The sequence below is a fragment of the Bos taurus genome, chromosome 4 (assembly GCF_002263795.3).
Source record: "Bos taurus isolate L1 Dominette 01449 registration number 42190680 breed Hereford chromosome 4, ARS-UCD2.0, whole genome shotgun sequence".
NCBI lineage: Eukaryota > Metazoa > Chordata > Mammalia > Artiodactyla > Bovidae > Bos > Bos taurus.
This window is the reverse complement of record NC_037331.1, coordinates 51,511,885-51,535,460: the sequence shown is the minus strand read 5'-3', so window position 1 is coordinate 51,535,460 and position 23,576 is coordinate 51,511,885. Positions and strand designations below refer to the sequence as shown.

At 36.8% G+C, this 23,576-nt stretch overlaps 1 protein-coding gene across 1 annotated transcript in view; it reads left to right on the top strand.

The window, feature by feature from the left end:
* CAPZA2 (capping actin protein of muscle Z-line subunit alpha 2) overlaps nt 1-23,576 on the top strand; it is a 54,987-nt gene that overhangs the window by 11,233 nt on the left and 20,178 nt on the right. The window contains 2 exon segments of the mRNA NM_001012998.2: nt 16,241-16,304; nt 21,507-21,558. Coding sequence (NP_001013016.1) covers nt 16,241-16,304; nt 21,507-21,558 — 116 coding nt within the window.

Genomic DNA, 23,576 nt, shown 5'->3' with positions numbered 1-23,576 from the left:
TGTTTTGCTCATAACATAGTCTCTCAGTCAAATTGAAAAATGTTCAGAAAAACTGATTTCTGTCTGTGGGCTCAAGCTGTGGAATGCACTGCACAATACGAGGGGCTTCAGCTTCTCTCTCTTGCCTGTAGCACATGAGGAACGATTTGTGCAGGCAGCTTCCCAGCATTAACATAGCACTTCTTTCACCGTGAGACCCCTCTGGTCCTAGGTGACTATCTACTAACATTCACAAAAAGAAAGTAATGGGTGGTGGAGAGTAGGAGACAATTTCCTGTAAGATTTATCAGAATGAATAGTATTTTTACTCAACGGAAAAGATAACATTCCCTCCTTTCTAGGAAAAGGCTTTGGTAAATTCTAAGAATAGTGGAATCAACTTGATTTGATATGATTTTGAAAGATGAATATCCTTACCTTCCCTTGTCTGAGTGATTTAATGCTTTACAACCAGACTCCGTCCATTTTCTTCAGATATTTGTGAGGATTATGGTCCGAAGAAGTTGGAGCAGATGGTACAGTGTTCATTTTTGAGGAAGTTCATTTTACTTTCAGGCCTTCTAATTTGCTCTGTCAAAGACAGTTTCTCACTCTTTGTTTATCTTGGACTGTGCTGTGTCTGCATTGCTGCCTGGGCTTTTCTCTAGTTGTGGCAAGTGGAGGCTACTCTCTAGTTGCAGTGTGCAGGGTCCTCATTGTGGTGGCTTCTCTTGCTGCGGAGCATGGACTCTAGGGTGCCCTGGCTTCAGTAGTTGTGGAACACAGGCTTAGTTGCCCCATGGCACGTGTGATCTTCCCAGACCAGGGATAGAACCCGTGTCACCTCCATTGGCAGGAGGATTCTTTACCACCAAGCTACCAGGGAAGCCCCATTTCTCATTATTTAATAAACTAACTTTATTTTCTTATTTCTGAACTAGCAAATAGTTTTTTATAGGTCAAGGAGTAGAGAAGACTGAACAAGGTTGCCTAAAATTGTGAAAGAGCCTGTAATCATCTTGCACTCCACTGGCCACACACGCAAGACTTTCCCCAGTTACTCAGTTACCCAGTAGGGTTACAGTAATTCTGGAGATTTTGAAATGTTTAATCTATATCATCCAATAATGGAAAATTCTGATCTTTATTTTTATCTGAGAAGCCATGCAGCCATGAAATTGAAAGATGCTTGCTCCTTGGAAGAAAAGCTATGACCAACCTAGACAGCATATTAAAAAGCAGAGCCATTACTTTGCCAACAAAGGTCCATCTAGTCAAAGATATGCTTTTTCCAGTAATCATGTATGAATGTGAGAGTTGGACTGTAAAGAAAGCTGAGGGCCAAAGAATTGATGCTTTTGAACTGTGATGTTGGAGAAGACTCTTAAGAGTCCCTTGGACTGCAAGGAGATCCAACCAGTCCATCCTAAAGGAAATCAGTCCTGAATGTTCATTGGAAGGACTGATGCTTAAGCTGAAACTCCAGTACTTTTGCCACCTGATGCAAAGAACTGACTCATTGGAAAAGACCCTGATGCTGGGAAAGAATGAAGGCGGGAGGAGAAGGGGACAACAGAGGATGATGGTTGGATGGCATCACCGACTCAATGGACCTGAGTTTGAGCAAACTCCGGGAGTTGCTGATGGACAGGGAGACCTGGCGTCCTCCAGTCCATGGGGTCGCAAGAGTTGGACACGACTGAGCAACTGAACTAAACTGAGAAGTTTATTGATATAAGCTTGTAGTTATTCTTAAATAAAAATTCATGTCCTAGGAATTTTAGAGCTCTTTTTTCAAGAGATTTGATTTGTATTTTTTTTTTATTTCTATAAAGAAATTTGTTTTCTGCAGCCATTGTCAGCCTGTTTTTAATGTTTTAAGTATAACTGTCAAACTTACCCTTCCTTCAGATCCATGGAGGATGGAAAACTAGATAAACATGCTTGTGAATTTATATCTCAAATAAAAAAGAGAAGCTATATGAAGAATCTCATGCGCTTCTAATGTTGGAACTATATGTCAGCTTATTTGTTTGTTTAAAATATTGGGTTGACCAAAAAGTTCGTTTGGGTTTTTCCTTATGGCGTTACAGAAAAACCTGAATAAACTGTTGGGCTAGTCCAGTATATTTTAAATAACTGAATTCCTTGCTTCTCAGTCTCCAATTAACATCTGAAATTCAGGCTTCCTAGAGAAGTGAGATCCTGTTTATCAGCCTCGTCTTCACTGTGTTGATGAGGGAGGGGTTCCTGCTATAGGCCTATAGGGATGGCTGAACACACAACCCCTGATGTTGGAGAGATGAGATGGGTAGCAGTCTATTAATACATATACTCAACAGCCCAGGAGATGGGGACATAGTTGAGGGAATAGAGTGAATAAGCAGAGGCCATGGAGGCAAACTTTGAAGTATTAAGAGGCTAGAGTGATCCCTGGTTCCAGCAGAAGGGTGTGATTGACTAGTTTGAATAATTCCACAGGCTGGCAGGGAACTGAAGCCCACTACTCAGGGATAAGCAGGAACTGTGTCTGTTCCCTGTGATAGAGGGTCTTCTGGCTAGAAACTTTATCTGCAGGAGTAGATTGAGCATGGGAACTTGGGGTCAGGCTATTCAAGGTTCTCCCGTTTTTCCCCTAATGTCATGGTGCACATAAAACGGGGCTTTAATTTTAGCCTTTATATTGCAGTTCTCAGTAGTAGTACTAATGCTTTAGCAAAAGTATATGCTAATGAGTGCTGTGCTAAATACGTCAAGATGTTTTAAAAGCATAATTTGATCTTTGAGTTTTTCTTTCTACGTGACCTTTTCTTCTGATAATTTGCAAGGTTTAAGATATTCTGCTGCTGTGTACAATTTAATCATAGTAGATAAAAGGTGACCAAAACATATATGCAGTGATGTGGAGGCATGAGAGACGAGAGTTCTCATCTGAAAGAATGGAGTAGTGAGACTTCAGTACTGTGTATATGTGGGATGTTGTAGAAGCTAGAAGTAGCATAAAAAGGTAATAGCTGTTAATTGAGTGCATACTCTGTGCCAAGTGCTTTTCTAAATGCATTATCTCACTGTAAGTGAGGAAACTGAGTTTAATATGTTTTTGGTCATGTAAGTAAGAGTCAGTGGAGCTGTAGTCTGCGTACATACAGTCTTATTTAGGGTTTATGCTGTTAACAGTACATTTTACAGCCTTCAGATTTAGAAAGGCCTTATATGTCATGTTAAAGACTTTAGACTTTACCTTGTTGGTAATGGGCAGCCATTAGATGATTTAAACAGAAAAAAAAAAAAAAATAGGACTTTTCATTGAAAAATACCAATCTGGTGGCAGAGTGGAAAATGACTTTTGGAGATAAGACTGGAGGCAGGGCAGTTGTAACAATCCAGAAAGTGACTGGGTCCGAATGAAATGGAATCAAAGAAAAGAAGATTAGATTTGAGAGAGAGAGACACTCAATCATGTGGCTGACTGTGGGAGAAAGGGAAAAGTATGGCATGGTATATGGGTGGTGCCAGTAATTTTTATGACGAACAGAGGGAGTAGCTTTGGGTGAGACAAGTCTGAGATATTTTTGAGGCACTTAGTGGAGATTTCTAATAACTGAGTTATATTTAGAAAAGTGGATCTTGATCTTGAAAGAGGTTGTAATAGGTATATAGGTTTTACAGCTGTTGTTATGTGTGATAATCGAAATGGTGGAAGTAGAAGATATTGTCCAGATATTTGGGGTGTTTCTTCTGAACCATCATAGGAAGATTATGCTGTTTTGGGAGGCAGCTCCTAAAAGCCTTAGACTTCCTCTGAAGAATTCATTTAGATCCCAGTTCTGAATCTCTCTCTCTCTTTTTTTTTTTTTTTTCATGAATTAAAGGTAGTAGCAGTTTTCTCAGAAGGTAACTGTAGATAATATTTAATTTTATCTTACAGACACAAGGGTTTTAAAAGGTTAAGAAATAACAATGTATGTTATCTCCCTTAATTTGCCTATGAGAAATGGAGATTTACAGAAGTTAAAACCTGGGTGCAGACAAAAATCATTTGTCTTAGCTTTTAGATGAAAACCCACAGGTTAACTGTACATTGCTGTCACAGAACTAGGAACTAGCTTTTCTTCCTGTTGCACTGCTTTTTGAGGTGAGCAGAGTAGAAAGGGAAGGGATGAATGCCAGGGGAAGAGAAAGAAGGTTGGTGTGCGGAAGTGAATGTACTGCAGAAAATACAGAAATGCATAAGCATAAGCCACCCACTTTGGGCACAGAGAAGCATTTCACATGCAATGTGAAAATGCCTGTATTCCAGAGCTAATTTTAAGACTACTGAACTATGCTAATGCAAATGTATTTACTCTCTACATTGCTAATACTAATATTATTATTTATTCACCCAAGTTTACGTAGCTAATGAGTAGTAGAAATGAAAATCCAACTCATTCAGTCTGACTCCATAGATGATGTACTCTACTACTTCTTGTATTAGTGTAAGTTTTTATGGTTTTGAATATATGTTATTTGAAAATTAACTGTCCACATTACAGAACTGCATTAGCAATAACTCATAGAATGCTCATGAGAGTTTATTCTTGCTTATAAATTTATTCATCATGTAGTAACTACCTACGAAGTTTAGAATATAGGGTTGCCTGCTGATATTTTTAAATATTGAGATGTTCTTGAGGAAGTTACATTTTTGCAGTTACTACCTGAATGCTGACTACTAAATTTATTAGACACTTTTCAGAAGGATCTTTGGAATTTATTAAAAATTATGATGTGTTTTTCGTATCCCAGATTGGAAAAAAAAAAAGTAACTCACATTGAAAAAAGTAGTACTGAAAAGAGTTACTTTTCTTCTTTCTTTTATTTATTTGGTCCAGTAGAGAAGAGAAGTCCATTAAAAAAAATAGCAGTAGGATGGTTTATTTATCCTTATGACAGGATAATAAAAAATGAATCTCTATCCCACATCATACACAAAAGTCAATCTCAGGTGAATTAATGGCCTAAATGTAAAGAGCAAAACTTTAAAGCTACAAAAAATATCAGAGAAAATCCCTGCAATTTTAGAGAAGGAATTTCCTGCCCCGCCCCCCCCAACTCTCTAAATACTTCACTGTATTTAGGGCTGTGCAATGATCAAAATCAAGAAATTTCATATTGATACAGTATTAAACTGTCTCATCTGAAGACTGTATGCAGATTTCACCAATCCCTGGTCCAGGATCCCAGGATCATGTTGAATTTTGTTGTAGTGTCTCTCTGGTCTTTAATTTGTAACAGTTTCTCAGCATTTTTTGTCCTTCATGAACTTACCACTTTGGAAGAGTGCAAAATCGTTACTTTGGGGACTCTACCTCGATTTCAGTTTGACATTTCCTCCTGATTAGATCTGCCATGAATTTCTGGCAGGAACATAACAGAAGTGACCCTGTGTCCTCAGTACATCTTTCTGGGAGGCACATAGCGTCAGTCTTTACTCTTAAGATAACTTAGGGCGTTTGGTAAAGGTGGTGTGTAGCGAGTTTATTCAGTGCAGAGTTACTGTTTATCCCTTCTTGGTTAAGTATTGTGTAGAAAGATTCCCTCACATTTTATAAATTATTCTTTTAGACTGTTACCAACTAATTTTAGCATCTGTGGATGGTAGTAAGGTAATTTTCTAATTCAGTCATTATTTCTGCATTTATTAATTGAAATTCTGCTATAATGAAGAGCTTCCGTCCATTTGTTTATCCATTTCTTAATGTCAGTATGGACATAAGAATTCTTATTTTATTCTGTGGGTTTCTGTCATTATTTAATTTGTTCCTTGAATTGTAGCCCATAAGAAAAGCAAAGTACAAAAAAGTTTAATAGTACTTTTGTGTTTAACAGTTGATGGGCAGAAATTATTTTTTTTCACAAGTAACGTGTACTAACATTTTGGGTGCTGTTTTGAATGTACTACTCTGTCTTCTGCTTACCCTGGTGGCTCACTGGTAAAAAATCTGCCTGCCAATGCAGGAGACACAGTTTTGATCCCTCTGTTAGGAAGATTCCCTGGAGAAGGAAATGGCAGCTCACTCCAGTATTCTTGCCTGGGAAATCTCATGGACAGAGGAGCCTGGGGTGCTACAGTCCCTGGTGTCTCAGAGTCGGACATGACTCAGCAACTAAACAACAATAAGTAGCATTATAGTATCTGCTTTTTTTCCAAGAAGCACAAGAGTGGAACATACCATTTATGTTACGTTTATCTTTTTGTATATTTTATACAAAATAATGTTTGGATCCTGCTGCTGCATCACTTCAGTCGTGTCCGACGCTGTGTGATCCTATGGACGGCAGCCCACCAGGCTCCGCCGTCCTTGGGATTCTCCAGGCAAGAACACTGGAGTGGGTTGCCATTTCCTTCTCCAATGCATGAAAGTGAAAAGTGAAAGTGAAGTTGCTCAGTCGTGTCCGACTCTTAGTGACCCCATGGACTGCAGCCTACCAGGCTCCTCCATCCATGGGATTTTCCAGAAAGCAAAGAAAAATATAGTTCTTCTAGCTTTTAACTCTGTATTAACTTTTTAAAACTGTTCTCGATGTGATTGTTAGGAGGTAGGCCTGTCAGCTGCCAGTCACTAACATAGATAAGAGTCTCCCATCCAGCCAAACCTTCCCAACAAAACCGAGGCATTCTCCCTTCCCCAACCTAGAATTACAGTTTAAAAATATAGTAAAAGTACTAACTCTTTCCTGAATCCTACACCAGTTTAGAAGAACTTGAACCAGAGATCAAATTGCCAACATCTGTTGGATCATCAAAAAAGCAAGAGAGTTCCAGAAAAACATCTACTTCTGCTTTATTGACTACACCAAAGCCTTTGACTGTGTTCATCACAACAAACTGAAAATTTTTAAAGAGATGGGAATACCAGACCACCTGACCTGCCTCCTGAGAAATCTGTATGCAGGGCAAGAAGCAACAGTTAGAACTGGACATGGAACAACAGTCTGGTTCCAAATCAGGAAAGAAGTACGTCAAGCCTGTATAACGTCACCCTGTTTAGTTAACTTACATGCAGAGTACATCATGCGAAATGCTGGGCTGGATGAAGCACAAGCTGGAATCAAGATTGCCAGGAGAAATATCAGTAACCTCAGATATGCAGATGACACCACCCTTATGGCAGAAAGCGAAGAACTAAAGAGCCTCTGGGTGAAAGTGAAAGAAGAGAGTGAAAAAGCTGACTTAAAACTCATCATTCAGAAAACTAAGATCATGGCATCCGGTCCCATCACTTTATGGCAAATAGATGGGGAAACAATGGAAACAGTGACAGACTTTATTTTGGGGGGGGGCTCCAAAATCACTGCAGGTGGTGACTGCAGCCATGAAATTAAAGACACTTGTTCCTTGGAAGAAAAACTGCGACCAACCTAGACAGCATATTAAAAAACAGAGACATTACTTTGCCAACACTAAGCAGTCATGTATGGTTGTGAGAGTTGGACCATAAATTATCCTAAGCGCCGAAGAACTGATGCTTTTGAATTGTGGTGTTGGAGAAGACTCTTGAGAGTCCCTTGGACTGCAAGGAGATCCAACCAGTCCATCCTAAAGGAGATCAGTCCTGTGTGTTCATTGGAAGGACTGATGCTGAAGCTGAAGCTCTTGAAGCTCCAATACTTTGGCCACCTGATGCAAAATACTGACTCATTGGAAAAGACTGATGCTGGGAAAGATTGAGGGCAGGAGAAGGGGACAACAGAGGATGAGATGGTTGGATGGCATATCACACTTGATGGACATCAATTTGAGCAAGGTCCGGGAGTTGATGATGGACAGGGAAGCCTCATGCTGCAGTCCATGGGGTCGCAAAGAGTCGGACATGACTGAATGACTGAACTGAACTTACTTTGAATAATATCATGTGGAAGAAGATGATGGTTAATGTAGGAGGTTTTGCTGTGGGTCTAGGAGTGTACTAGGGCTTGTCCAGAAAAACTGTAATATTCTCAGGTGTAGATTGAGTATAGCTTCATGTGTGTTAGAGAGACTTTGAGGAAGTTTGTGTTTGATTATTTTCAGACTTTAATTCTACTCTTGAGACCTCTTCTTGTTAACTTGTATGACTTTTTTTTCTTTCTTGGATTTGGAAGTGGGCTAGAATAAATAATTTTTTTCTTTTTTAAGTTAGCTAGGAAGGATGGGTATAGGGGAATGTTTAGTCTGTAGCAGTGTTTAAAAAATACCCTGATGATAGAACAGTTTCTCAGGAAGATAAGTAATCCTTTACTGTGGTGGGCACACTTTATTTTCTTTAGCAGCTGAGAAATCCAAAAATCAGATTTGTCTTATCTTTTGAAATTCACAAAGACCAGATGGAGATACTTCAGTTATAGCTGGTAAAGTCCAAGTTGTGTTTTGGATTCTCAGTTAGCTCCCATGACTTCTAAATACTCAATGGCACTTCTTTTGACCCACCACTCACTTTGGTTATTGTGAGCCGTCTGTTAACTCTTTGGTTTACTGTATGCATTTTGTGCAATGACATGGGCAAGTAAGTCTAAGATGAGAAAGTATAGAGCAGTTTTGCTTTCTCAGTAAAAAAGCAAAATAGAACTGAATAAAAGTCTAAATGATATGTATTTTTTATTGAAACAACTAAAAAGATAAAACTCAACAGTTAATCATTTCCCTAAATACGCTTATTGTGTAATACATATATATATATATATATAAAATATACTGCTTGCTATCAGTACTTTAATTTTGTCAGCTTATTGGTAGTGTGTAAGTCTTTAGGGCTAGTAAAAACAGTTTCTTCAAAATTCTAAAAGTCCAAAAGAAATATTTGATAAATTCATGAGCTGCTGCTGCTGCTGCTAAGTCACTTCAGTCGTGTTCGACTCTGTGCGACCCCATAGTCGGCAGCTCGCCAGGCTCCCCCGTCCCTGGGATTCTCCAGGCAAGAACACTGGAGTGGGTTGCCATTTCCTTCTCCAGTGCATGAAAGTGAAAAGTCAAAGTGAAGTCGCTCAGTCATGTCCGACTCTTCGCGACCCCATGGACTGCAGCCTACCAGGCTCCTCTGTCCATGGGATTTTCCAGGCAAGAGTACTGGAGTGGGGTGCCATTGCCTTCTCCGAAATTCATGAGCAGGTTACCACAATTTTTATTTGTTGCCTGTGGTAGTGATTAAGACTTTGTTTTTAATGCTTTCTTCCATTTGCCCCAACAGAAGAAAGAGAGGAATAAGGGAACAAAGGAAGTTATGACATTTGTATAGACGTAGTAGATTCCAGTGTATGTTTAGCATATGCTATCTTCCATTCCCTGCACCACCCACCCTTGCCTATTTAAAATCACTTATTTTTTATATTTTGCCTTTTGATTGTAATAATACTTTTAAACAGTTTAGAAGAAAATAATTTGAAAACACATGAAATATGTATTTTTAATTAGCATATAGTCTCTTTTATGACTATCAATGTGTATAGATGCATGTACCTATTACCAAAATCAAGATATAAAGTGATTCCATCACCCTCCCAAAACTACCTTATTTTCTTCTTTGCCTTTGCTTCTCCCATTGTGTTCACACCCACTTCTCCCAGACCCTAACAGCCATTAATCTGTTCTCCCTTGCTATAAAATATTATTTATTTGAAAATATCATATAAATGGAAACTTATATCATTGCTATGTAGCCTTCTGAGACTGGTTTGTTTCATTTAGCACAAGGCTTTTGAGATTCATCCAAGTTGTTGCATGTATTGGTAACTTGTTCCTTTTCATTGCTGGGTAGTATTCCATTGCATAGATGCGTTATCACTTAGCCATTCACCCATATGTGGACATTTCCATTGTGGATTGTTCCTGGTTTTGAGCAATTTTGAATAGATTTTTGTGGAAACACAGAGTTAGATACCTGGAAGTGGGATTGTTGTGTCATATAATGTGTGTTTATAAGAAATTGCTAACCTGTTATCTCTACCAATTGTACCATTTTGCATTGCCAAAGCAGTGTTTTACAGCTCTAGTCGTTCTGTATCCTCACCAGCACTTGGTATTATCAGTCTTCTTTATTTTAGCCATTCTATTAGGTATATAATGGTGTTTCATGATTTTAATACTCATTTCCTTAATAATTAATGATATTGTACATCCTTTTTTGTGTTTATCTATCTTCTGTTTATCTTCTTTGATGAAGTGTGTTCACATCTTTTGTTTACTGTTTTCTTACTGTTGTATTTTGATAGTGTGTGTTCCAGATACAAATTGTTCATTGGATATGTGATTTGCTGATATTTTCTCCAGTTTATGGTGACTCAGATGGTAAAGAGTACTGTTGCCTGGAAAATCCCATGGATGAAGGAGCCTGGTAGGCTGCAGTCCATGGGGTCGCTAAGAGTCGGACACGACTGAGCAACTTCACTTTGACTTTTCACTTTCATGCATTGGAGAAGGAAATGGCAACCCACTCCAGTGTTCTTGCCTGGAGAATCCCAGGGACAGGGGAGCCTGGTGGGCTGCCGTCTCTGGGGTCGCACAGAGTCAGACACGACTGAAGCAACTTAGCAGCAGCAGTAGCAGCAGATGGTAAAGAATCTACTTGTAATGCAGGAGACCAGGGTTCGATCCCTAGGTCAGGAAGATCCCCTGGAGAAGGGAATGGCAACCCACTCCAGTATTCTTGCATGGAGCATTCCATGAACAGAGGAGCCTGGCAGGGTACAATCCATGGGGTGGCAAAGAGTCGGATATGACTGAGCTACTAACACACACTCCAATTTATAGCTTGTCTTTTCATTCTTTTGTTGTTATTGTTCAGTAGCTCAGTTGTGTCCGACTCTTTGCAACCCCATGTATTGCAGCACGCTAGGCTTCTCTGTCGTTCACCATCTCCCAGAGTTAGCTCAAACTCATGTCCATTGAGTCAGTCATGCCATCCAATCATCTTGTCCTCTCATTCCCTTCTCCTCCTGCCTTCAGTCTTTCCCACCATCAGGGTGTTTTCCAGTGAGTCTGCTCTTTGCACCAGGTGGCCAAAGTATTGGAACTTCAGCTTCAACATCAAGTTGCTTCAATTAATATCCAGGATTGTTTTCCTTTAGGATTGACTGCTTTGATCTCCTTGCAGTCCAAGGGACTCTCAAGTCTTCTCCAAAACCACAGTTTGAAAGCATCAATTCTTCTTCCGTTTTTTTAGCATTGATAACAGAGCATAAGTTGTTAATTTCAGTAAAGTCCAGCTTTTTTAATGTAAAGTCCAGCTTTTTTTTTTTGTCAGCTTTTTTAATGGATAGTGGTTTTAGTGTCACGTCTAGTAACTTTTTGCCTAACCCCAGGTCATGAAGGTTTTTCTTCTGTTTCCTTTTAATTTTTGTTAATTTCTATATTTTTCATTTAGAGCTATGATCCATTTTGAGGTAATTTTTTTTGGTAAGGAGTCAGGTTTACATTGCAGTGTATTTTTTGCTCATGCATATCTAATTGTTTGGATATCATTTGTTGAACAGTTATTTTTCCACATTGAATTGCCTTTGTACCTTTGTCAAAAATCATTTGGCTATGTACATGTGAGATATATTTTTTGGCTGTCCAGCTCTATTCCATTCATTATCTATCCCTTTGACAATACCATGCTATCTTAAAGACTGTAACTTTTTTTAATACTTTTTATTATTATATTTTTATTTTTCATTGTGGTTTATTACAGGATATTGTATATAGTTAGTTCCTTGTGTTCTGCAGTAGGACCTTGCTGTTTGTGCATCTTATATATAGTAGTTTGCAACTCCTAATCCCAAACTCCCGATCCGTCCTTGCCTGGTGCCCCCAAAACCACAAATCTGCTCTGTATTTGGAGTCTGTTTTTGTTTGTAGGTATGTTCACTGGTGTCATATTTTAGATTCTACATATAAGTGATATTCTATGGTATTTGTCTTTCTGACTTCCTTTCCTTAGTATGGTAGTCTCTAGGTCCGTCTGTGTTGCTACAAATGACATTATTTCAGTCTTTTTTTATGGCTGAATAGTACTTGTGGTACACACATCTTTATCCATTCAGCTGTTGATGGACGTTTAGGCTGCTTCCATGTATTGGCTATTGTGAGTAGTGCTGCTATGAACTCGGGGGTGTATGTATCATTTTCAGTTATAGTTTTGTTCAGATACATACCCAGGAGTAGGACTGAGGTTCTTTGACAGCTCTATTTTTAGTTTTTTTAAGGAACTTCTGTGCTGTTTTCCATAGTGGCTGCATCAATTTACAGTCCCACCAGCAGTGTAGGAGGGTTCCCTTTTCTGCACACCCTCTCCTCAGCATTTATTATTTGTAGATTTTTTAACAGTGGCCATTCTGACGTGTGAGGTGGTTGTTACCTCACTGTAATTTTGATTTGCATTTCTCTAATAATTAGCGATGTTGAGAATCTTTTCATGTGTCTGTTGGTCATCTGTATGTCTTTCTTGGAGAAATGTCTGTTTAGGTTTTCTGCCCATTTTTTGATTCAGTTGTGTTGTTGTTGTATGAGATGTTTATATTATATTTTGGAAACGAAGCCCTTATTGGTCACATCATTTGCAAATATTTTCTCCCAAATAGGATGTTTTTTCGTTTTATTTATGGTTTCCTTTGCTGTGCAAAAGCATAAAAGTTTGATTGGGTCCCATTTTTTATTTTTGCTTTTATTTCTTTTGTCTTGGGAGACTGATCCAGGAAAACATTGGTAAGATTTAGGTTAGAGAATGTTTTGCCTATATTCTCTTCTAGGAGTTTTATGGTATCATGTCTTATATTTAAATCTGTAAGCCATTTTGAGTTTATATGTGTTTTAAGCCATTTTGTGTTTTGATGTGAGCCAGTGTTCTAACTTCATTGATTTATATGTGCCTTTCCTGATACCACTTGCTGAAGAGACTGTCTTTTCTCCATTGTATATTCTTGCCTCCTTTGTCAAAGATTAATTGAGGTATATGGGTTTATTTTTGGGCTTTGTATTCTATTCCATTATGATCTGTATATGACTGTAGCTTAGGTGATGTGAACTTTTCAACTTTGTTCTTTTTCAAAATTGCTTTGGCTATTCTATTCCATTTGCCATTACTCCTTGGTGTTTACTACTGAGAGTGAAAGTTGCTCAGTGGTGTCCAACTCTTTGCAACCCCATGGACTATACAGTCCATGTACTAAACAATCCATGGAATTCTCCAGGCCAGAATACTGGAGTGGGTAGCCTTTTCCTTCTGCAGGGGATCTTCCCAACCCAGGGATCAAACCCAGGTCTCTCACATTGCAGGCAGATTCTTTATCAGCTGAGCCACAAGGGAAGCCCATTTGCTACTGAGGGTGTGAATAATATTTATTCCTTCTAATTTTCTAGGCAAAAAAATTTTTTTTTAATACTTTGGTGGTGTTTATGGCTGTTCTGGGCATCAAAGTGATTTCTTGATCTTGTTTGCATTTAAGGGAGGGCGTATTAATACATAGCCAAAATAATCTGCATTCATTGGATTCTTCAAACATAGAAAAATAATAGTATAGGAAGCATTGGTGTTAGAATCAGCTTATTGATATGTATCAAAGAAATTCTTTTTGGATCTTGATTGGGCATTCATTGAATTTGTAGAATAGTTTGGGGAAAATTGTTATTTTTACAATAAGGAGACTTCCAATCCTTGAACCCAGCATATCTGTTTATTTAGAGCTTCTTTGATTTCTTTCATCAGTTTTGTGTAGAATATTAGTCTTGCACATATTTTGTTAGATTTTTACCTAAGTTATAGGTTCTTGCTTGCTCCTCTTGCTTAGTCTTGTCTAACTCTTTGCAACCCCATGGACTGTAGTCTGCCAGGCTCCTCTGTCCATGGAATTTTCAAGGCAAGAATACTGAAGTGGGTTGCCATTTCCTACTCCAAGAAAGTTTTTTAGGTTTTTGAGTAGTTTTCCTTTATTTGTTTAAGACTCCTGGGATTTTTCATTGGAAAGAATCATGTTTGCAAGTAGAAAGTTTTATTTATGAAATTGCCTTTCATTCCTTTTTCTTACCTTATTGCGCTCTCAGTGTGATGTTAAATAGGAGGGATGAGAACAGACATCCTTGTCTTGTTCCTGATTTTAGGTGGGAGCTTTCAGTCTTTGACCACTAAGGATGATGTTAGCTATAGGCTTTTTTGAAAATATCTTTTATCAGATTAAAGACACTGTCTTTTTAGTTTGCTAAGAATTTTTATCATTATTGGTTGTTGAATGTTATTAAATAATTTTCTGCTTCTGTTGAGGTAGTTGTGGCTTTTCATCTTAATCAGTTGATATCATGAATTACAACATTTATTTTCAAATATTGAAACAGCCCTACATTTCCGGGATAAACTCCACTTGGTTGTGATGTGTTATCCTTTCTATATATAATTGGATTAAATTTGCTAATATTTTATTGAGAGGATTTTTGCATCTACCTTCAGGAGGATTTTGGTCTTTGAGTTGTGTTTCTTATAGTATTTTAGTCTTTGGTATAAGATAATGCTGTTCTTTTTTAAAAAGTTGTAAGTTGTTTTCACTTCTGTTTTCTGAAATAATTAGTATAGAATTGGTATTTCTTCCTTAAATACCTGTTACAAGAAAACCTGAAGTTTTTGTTTGTTGAAAATGCTTTTAACAATAAATTTGATTTCTTTATAGATCTAGGACTATTTCCTTTTCCATTGTTTTTAGTTTCCACATCAGAACAGTGACAGTGGACAATATGAAATAAGGCTTTTGTTTTTGCCAAGTGTGGTCCCTTAATTCAGTGACTACTTAGAGTGTGTATTTTAAAAATCACCTGGAAAGCTTCTCTCAGTAGTATGTTCTGGGCCTCATTTCCAGAATCTAATTCAGTTGGTTGGGTAGGACTCATGAATGTACATCGGAGAAGGCGATGGCACCCCACTCACTCCAATACTCTTGCCTGGAAAATCCCATGGATGGAGGAACCTGATAGGCTGCAGTCCATGGGGTTGCGAAGAGTCGGACACGACTGAGCAACTTCACTTTGACTTTTCACTTTCACGCACTGGAGAAGGAAATGGCAACCCACTCCAGTGTTCTTGCCTGGAGAATCCCAGGGACGGGGAGCCTGGTAGGCTGCCGTCTATGGGGTCTCACAGAGTTGGACACGACTGAAGCGACTTAGCAGCAGCAGCAGCAGCAGCAGCAGCATGAATGTACATATCTGACAAGATCACTGATCAGCTTAGTTGAAGGTTATTGTATAGTGATTGGGAAATTATTATAATTACTCATAATTTCTTCACTAAATAATACTTTGCTTGTCATCTAACCTTTCAAAAATATATATATATATATATATGTATGTATTCATTAGTGTTAATCACTGTAATATAGCCCTTATTCTCTTGAAATATGTCTGTCAGTATACCTGTTGATGGTGCGTGCTTGGTGGCTGAGACAGAAAAGAATCTGCCTGCAATGCAGGAGACCTGGGTTCAGTCCCCTGGAGAAGGGAATGACAGCCCACTCCAGCATTCTTGCGTGGAGAAGGCCACAGACAGAGGAGCCTGGCAGGCTATAGTCCATGGGGTCACAAAGAGTCGGACACAACTGAGTGACTAACAGTTTCAGATTTCAGTTTCATACCTATTGATATTTGTCTCTCACTTATTTTTGAGCTAAAATTTCCCAAGATTCAGTCAGGTGTCATGTTCAGAGCATTTTGAATTTATGCTTTCTTCCTCTCTACATTCTTCTTTTTACTAATTTATAGATAGATAAATTTATAGACTATCTTTATAGATAGTCTAAAAATAAATAGACTAGTCTATTTATAGATATAAAATCTATCTATAGTCTATCTTTATAGATAGACTTTATAGATAAACACATCTGTATATATACATGTATAGACACATGCATATATTTTTTTTTGTTGTACCTAAATGTTTCTTAATTCTTCATACATATAAATTTTCTTGGTGGGTCATTTTTTTCCATTTTAGTTTAAAAGAAAAATTTGCTTATAAGAAAATCTTTCTATGTAGGCAGCTTTGAATCCTTAAATGCGTTCGTTATATGTATAGTTTATCTGCATTCAGCTTATGCATTGTGATTATATTAAATAATTAAAAGAGTAATAACTTTAGGGTGTTTGAGTGAAAAAAAAGTCAGTCTTTAAAATCTTAAAGCCATTTTCAATAGAATTTTGAAGCAGTATAATTCCACATGGTTCTTTGGTTGTTTTAGCAGAGGCTTATGCTATAGAACATTTATATCTTCATTTCTGTTTCAGGTGCGCATAGCAGCCAAGTTCATCATTCATGCTCCTCCTGGAGAATTTAATGAAGTGTTTAATGGTGAGTGTTTAATTCATAACAGTAAGGCTTGATGTATCCAGTACTCATTCTTTAAAGAATAAATTACATAACCAGTATCTAAGCTAAAGAGAATGGGTAGAAAAATCTGTATTTTCTGAATTGCAATGAAAATGTTTGTCAGTCTGCATTATGGAAGGTCTACAATATAATATATTTATGACATACGATTATTGTACCTGATAAATTTTAATCCTCTAAAAGAATAACATTAAATCATTTAAAAAGACAAGAAGATTTTAATTTAACTATTCTTTGGAATTGTGAGATGCATTTTTTGTATTTCTTTTAAAGAAAAGCTTAGTAGATAAATAAGAACAGCCAAGAAAGGGAGAAACACTGTTTCACCATGCCTGTTTCACCTGCTTAGAAAATGACATCACATGTAAAAAAATTTGTTGTTTAAGTTATAGCTCATAAATCAGTTACCAGTATGCCTTTCTGTAAACCTCACACTATATGGCAAACAGTTTTATAATTGTTCACCCATAGATGAGAAATTTAAATATAACATAGTCTCCTGGTTGCTGTAAAAACTCTAAAATACTTCCTTTTTAACAGTAAGAACAATGTGGTTGAAACATTGAAACGGTCATGCAGAAAATGGCTTGTAGTGATCTTTATACAAAACTTTTTAAAAACAGTTTTGAGAATAAGCTGCCATAAGTACTTTAAAAAATGTGTTACTTCTACTTCAAATATTTGGCCTTTACTATGGTCTTAAATGGGTTATTCAGTTTCATTTTTTAGCCATTCTACTCCACAGTAAGCTATTTAAACCTGTTTTTTTAAGAAGTTTAATCATTCATTTTCATTCATAGTATAAGATATAATGGAATCTCACCTCAGAAAAGATCAGTTTTGAAAGTCAAAAAATTAGGCAAAAATTGTTGCTGTTGTGCAGTCAATCAGTTGTGTTCAACTCTTTGCAACCCCATGGACTACAGCACAGCCAGGCTTCCATTTTCCTTCACCATCTCCCGGAGATTGCTCAAACTCATGTCCTTTGAGTTGGTGATGCCATCCAACCATCTCATCCTCTGTCATCCCCTTCTCTTGCCTTCAATCTTTCCTAGCATCAGGGTGTTTTCCAGTGAGTCAGGTCTTCACATCAGTGACCAAAGTATTGGAGCTTCAACTTCAGCATCAGTCCCTCCAGTGAATATTCAGGATTGATTTCCTTTAGGATTGACTGCTTTGATCTCCTTGCAGTTCAAGGGACTCTCAAGAGTCTTATCAAACACTACAATTCGAAAGCATCAACACCACCTTCTTTATGTCTAACTCTCACATCCATACATGTCTGCTGGAAAAACCATAGCTTTGACTATATAGACCTTTGTCAGCAAAGTGATGTCTCTGCTTTTTAACATGCTCTCAGGTTTTTCATAGGTTTTCTTCCATGAAGCCAGGCGTCTTTTAATTTCATGGCTGCAGTCACCATGTGTGGTGATTTTGGAGCCCAAGAAAATAAAGTCTGTCACTGTTTCCATTGTTTGCCCATCTGTTTGCCATGAAGCGATGGGACCAGATGCCATGATCTTCATTTTTTGAATGTTCAGTTTTAAGTCAGCTTTTTCACTCTCCTCTTTCACCTTCATCAAGAGGCTCTTTAGTTCCTCTTTGCTTTCTGCCGTAAGGGTGGTGGTTTTTGCATGTCTGAGATTATTGATACTTCTCTTGGCAATCTTGATTCCAGCTTGTGCTTCATCCAACGCGGCCTTTCGCATGATGTACTCTGCAAACAGGGTGACAATATACAGCCATTATATACTCCTTTCCCAATTTTGAACCAGTGCATTATTCATGTCCGGTTCTAACTTTTGCCTCTTGTCCTGCATACAGGCTTCTCAGGAGACAGATATGATGATCTGGTACTCTCATGTCTTTAAGAATTTTTCACAGTTTGTTGTGATCCACACAGTCAAAGGCGTTAGCTTAGTCAGTGAAACAGAAGTAGATGGATGTTTCTCTGGAATTTCCTTGCTTTTTCTGTGAACCAGCAGGTGTTGACAATTTGTTCTCTGGTTCCTCTGCTTTTTCTAAATCCAGCTCGTATATCCGGAAGTTCTCAGTTCACGTACTGTTGAAGCCTTGCTTGGAGGATTTTGAGCATGACCTTGCTGGCATGTGAAATGAGTGCAATTGTGTGGTAGTTAGAGCATTTTTTGGCATTGTCCTTCTTTGAGATTGGAATGAAAACTGACCTTTTCCAGTCTTGTGGCCACTGCTAAGTTTTCAAATTTGCTGTCATATTGAATGCAGCCCTTTAACAACATCATCTTTTAGAATTTGAAATAGCTCAACCATTTCAAATCCTAAAATACCCTAGAAAAATCCCCTAAATTATCCACAAACTGTATTAATGTATGATTTAGTACATAGAGTTACATATGGCAGTTGTTATGCATTTAAAAATTTAACCACTGAGCTACACTCAGGAAGAATGGTAGTCTATATTGTGAAAAATCTGAAAGTTAAAATATTCTCCCTTTCAAGATAACTATAAAATCTGAAGCAATAAGTTGGGAAGCTGGGGAGAATTCAAAAATACTTGTTTCCTGTAGGGCTTAAATTCTGTTTTAATATTCAGCCTTTTTAATCTAAATACCCATTAATATGTTTGATGGTTGGGACATTAAAGAAGACAGAGTCTCTTTTCCCTTGGGTCAAAATTGGCATTTAGCTTGATACGGGGGAAATTGCACTAAAGTCAGTGGCTCCCAAACTCCTGTACAATTTACAGAGCCAAGAAAAATTATAATTCTGAGAGAAGTTTTTCACGTACTGTTTTGAGTTAAATGCCTTACAAATGTATTCATCAGAAAGACCCTTGAAGAATATATGAGTCCTAGAAATTGCTTTTGTAAGTCTCATTGGAAATTAATGTTGAGTTAATACATTCTGTGTTGAGGTCCAGTAGATTTTGGCATTCAGGATAAGCCATTCAGTAGGCCTAGGCTGGGGCTGTGGAATGGAAGTGGGAGATACAAGATATGTAGGTTTTAACTGAAAGAGTATATTAGTGTTAAAAAGGAATTAAATGCATGATACTGGATGCTTGGGGCTGGTGCACTGGGACCCAGAGGGAGGGTATGGGGAGGGAGGAGGGTTCAGGTTGGGGAACACAGGTATACCTGTGGCGGATTCATTTCGATATTTGGCAAAACTAATACAATATTGTAAAGTTTAAAAAAAATAAAATTAATAAAAAATAAATAAAATTTATTACCCAAAAAAAAAAAGATTGTGTTAACAAATGGCCAATGATTTAATCAAGTGTACCTATTTAGTAGAAGGTTTGTAATAAACCCCTAACCAATGGAAAAAAAAACAAAAGGAATTAAATATTTGAAGGGAAAAAAAATCTCATATGCATTTGATTATTTTTATGCTATTTTTGTTGATAACATTAACATCAGAATAATTTCATGGACTCCACAAAGATTAGAAATGCAGAGTCATAATCTTGTCAAATTAGTGCTTCCCAAATGCTGTTTCCCCACATAGATTTTTGGTCTTAGTTTTCTGGAACTGATGTGTTATCTGGGCAGGAGATCTGAAATGTATACTGTTCTTTGTTTTTTTAGACTCCCACCAAACCACATCCCTTAAGAGTAGTTTTTATTTTATTCAAATTCTTCTCTGTTTCTTTCATTGTATTCTACATATGATAAAAGTTTGAACTTTTTTTTTCCAGAGTAAAGATAACAGGGTCAATAGATTCTGCTTTTAAATTATTTTCCGATTTAAATGGGAGAAGAGACACTACTGTGCAAAACCACTGTTAATGCTTGTGCTTTAAATACTGAAGATACAGGAATCATATGTGTCAAGTAGAATTGCCAGTTTACTTTGTGAATATCTTTGTTTTAGTTTTTTAGGCAGAAGCTTCCATTGTTTAAAATCAGTTAATTTAGAAATTAAATTGGATTTATATTAGTGGTTAGTCAAAGAGATTTTTTTTTTTAATTGTGACCTACTGCTGAAAAGAGGTATGTGAATAGGCAGTATTTTTTCCTTTGGAATAACTTTATATTTTTATTGATTTGTAGTCATTCTAAAATTTCTAAAGTGCAGAAGAGAATCTAGAATCACACAGAATTCTACCCTCTCTTCTTCACTGTTTGAATAAAATACTTAAAACGTTTCTCAGTTCATACTCATGTATATAACATTACATAAGGGTAGTACTATACATGATGAGTTTTCTCTTTCCTGTTTATTGTATATTTATTTCCATGTTGATGAATGCATATCTACATTATATCTACTAGAAGCCCAATTTTACACTATTTATAAGAACTATTGTCTGTGTTGTATTTAACACTTAATTTCTTAAGTTATTTGTGTTATTTTCATTTAATGAAAAAATTAGGATACTTTGTTATATGTATATTTTATGATAGCAATTATGTACAATAGCCAAGTGTGTAGGGAAAATAATGAAAGAAAATATACCAAGACTAGAATAGAATTTTGTTTGGTTTCTGGTGAAATTTTGTGATTTTTTTTTTTTTTTTCCCCAACTAAAAGTTTTAGTTTTAGTTTTGTTTTAACGATTAATAGATACATGTCTGCATAGTTGAGTCTAAAATTAGGACAAAGTTAAGAACCAACAAACAAAATGAGATTACTCAAGTAAAGTAGTTATCCGTATCCCACTAAACACATTCATCTGTTGTTGAATATGAGAATGTTTGAGAAACAAAAAGCCTACATCTGTACTGTGTTCACAAGCTGTTTCTTGTTTTAATCACTTTTTCCATAAAGCAGATTCCTTTGAGATTCATGATAGTATTGTCACACTAAGAGGCATAGTCCTCAATCTTTTGCAGATCTGTTCACATCATCTTTTTGGTGTAGCTTATCTTCACTTTATTCTTTGGAGACACAAAGAAGAAAGTTACAGGTATAGCTGGTTACAGTCTCAGTCTGCCTGCATTTGAAATAACACATTTTTATTCATTCCATCTCCTATTTCCTTTCCAAAATCTTTTCTTTTCTTATTAACACCATGATGTGTTTCCGTGGTTATTTTGGTCATCACAGTAATATTTTGATCTTCTGTACATATTTTGAGGGGTGTTTAGGAGGCTAATACATGACTAAAATAAATTCAGTCCATAGAAATTTCAAGTATAGGAAAATAGTAATACTGAAAACATAATGTTTGTTTTGCAGATGTTCGGTTACTACTTAATAATGATAATCTTCTCAGGGAAGGAGCAGCCCAGTAAGTATTATGTATTATATTAACATAATTAAAGTGACATGGGAAAAACTTTTAAAGGGATTTTTAGGTACTAATCCATGAAACAGATACATGTACATCAAGTTCATATATATGTACTAGATTAGAAGAGAAATATTTTGACCACAGAGGAATATAGAGACACGACTTATACATGAAACTCTGTATTCATTGTGTGTGACTTATATACTTAATACCAATACTTAATACTACATTTTGACATTTGCACAGTTGGATAAAATTATTTTAGAAACTTTGATTTTTGAAATCGTGATACTTTCAATTTTATGCAAGCTTAACTTTTTATTAAATGCTTGATCCTAATAGATATTTGAGAAGGACCGACTACCATATAACACAGGGATCTATAGTCAATATCTTATCATAACCTGTAGTGGGAAAGAATCTGAAAAAGAATGTGTATGTTTGTATTACTGAATCACTTTGCTGTACACCTGAAATATTACAGATCAACTGTACTCCAATTTAAAAACTAGATTTTTGAGGGTTAGGAACTTATTTGTCCATAAATACCTAACACAGTATCTGACAAATGCTTACTTAATAAGTATTTACTAGATTTGTGAGTGATTCAAAGAATCACTGCTGCTGCTGCTGGTAAATCGCTTCAGTTGTATCCGACTCTGTGCGACCCCACTGAGGGCAGCCCACCAGGCTGCCCCGACCCTAGGATTCTCCAGGCAAGAACAGTGGAGTGGGTTGCCATTTCCTTCTCCAGTGCATGAAAGTGAAAAGTCAAAGTGAAGACGCTCAGTCGTGTCCGACTCTTCGCAGCCCCGTGGACTGTAGCCCACCAGGCTCCTCCATCCATGGGATTTTCCAGGCAAGAGTACTGGAATGGGGTGCCATCGCCTTCTCCAAAGAATCACTAAGCAGTTCTAAATCTTAGTATGTCATCTTTGGACCAGTGACCACAATCATGACTTGTCACAACTATCTTAAGATTTCAGAGAGATAATTTGTTTTATTTTCTTCTCTCACTTTCTTGAATAAGGCCTGTGGACCCATATTTTAACTAACTTCTTTACTCATTGGAAAATGATGAAATTAAACTTTAAGATGCCTTACAAAGTGTTCAGTATCCATACAGCCACCTACTTTCATCTTAGAATACTACCAGAATGTGTAATCTTGACTAATGGGGAAATTTTGTTCTAATTTTTTTTTTTGTAATGTTTGAAGGCTTTATCAAATAAATTTGCTTTTTAGAGTTAATTCTAATGAAGGTGGAGGTTCAACAGACTTCTAGACATTTCTGATTTAAATTCCTATTATCTTTTCCCCACTTTTTAAATTGAAGTATAGTTGATATATAATATTACATATGTTATAGGTGTACAGCATAATAATTCACAGCTTTTTAAAACTATAGTCCATGAGTGATTACTACAAAATGCTGACTATATTCCCTGTTGTACAATACATCCTTGTAGCTTATTTATTTTATACATAATAGTTTGTGCTTCTTAATCCCCTGCCCTTTTCTTGGCCTACCCCTTTCACTCTCCCCACTGATAACCACTAGTTTGTTCTCCATATCTGTGAGTCTGTTTCTTTTTTGTTATATTCACTAGTTTGTCCTATTTTTAGATTATACATATAAGTGATACCATACAATACTTGTTTCCCTCTGACTTATTTCACTTAGCATAAATGCTCTCCATGTCCACCGATGTTGGAAGTGGCAAAAATTCAGTATTTTTTATGGCTGTGTAGTATCCCATAGTACATATTTACCTACTTCTTCTTTATCCATTCATCTGTTGGTGGACACTTAGATTGCTTCCATATCTTGGCAATTGTAAATAATTCTGCTATGAACATTGAGGTGCAAGTATCCTTTTGAAGTAGTTTTTTCGTTTTCTTCCAATATAAACGAAGGACTGGAATTGCTGGGTCATAAAGCAGTTCTGTTTTTAGTTTTTTGAGAAAGCTCCATATTGTTCTTCACTGTGGTTACACCGATTTACACTCCCACC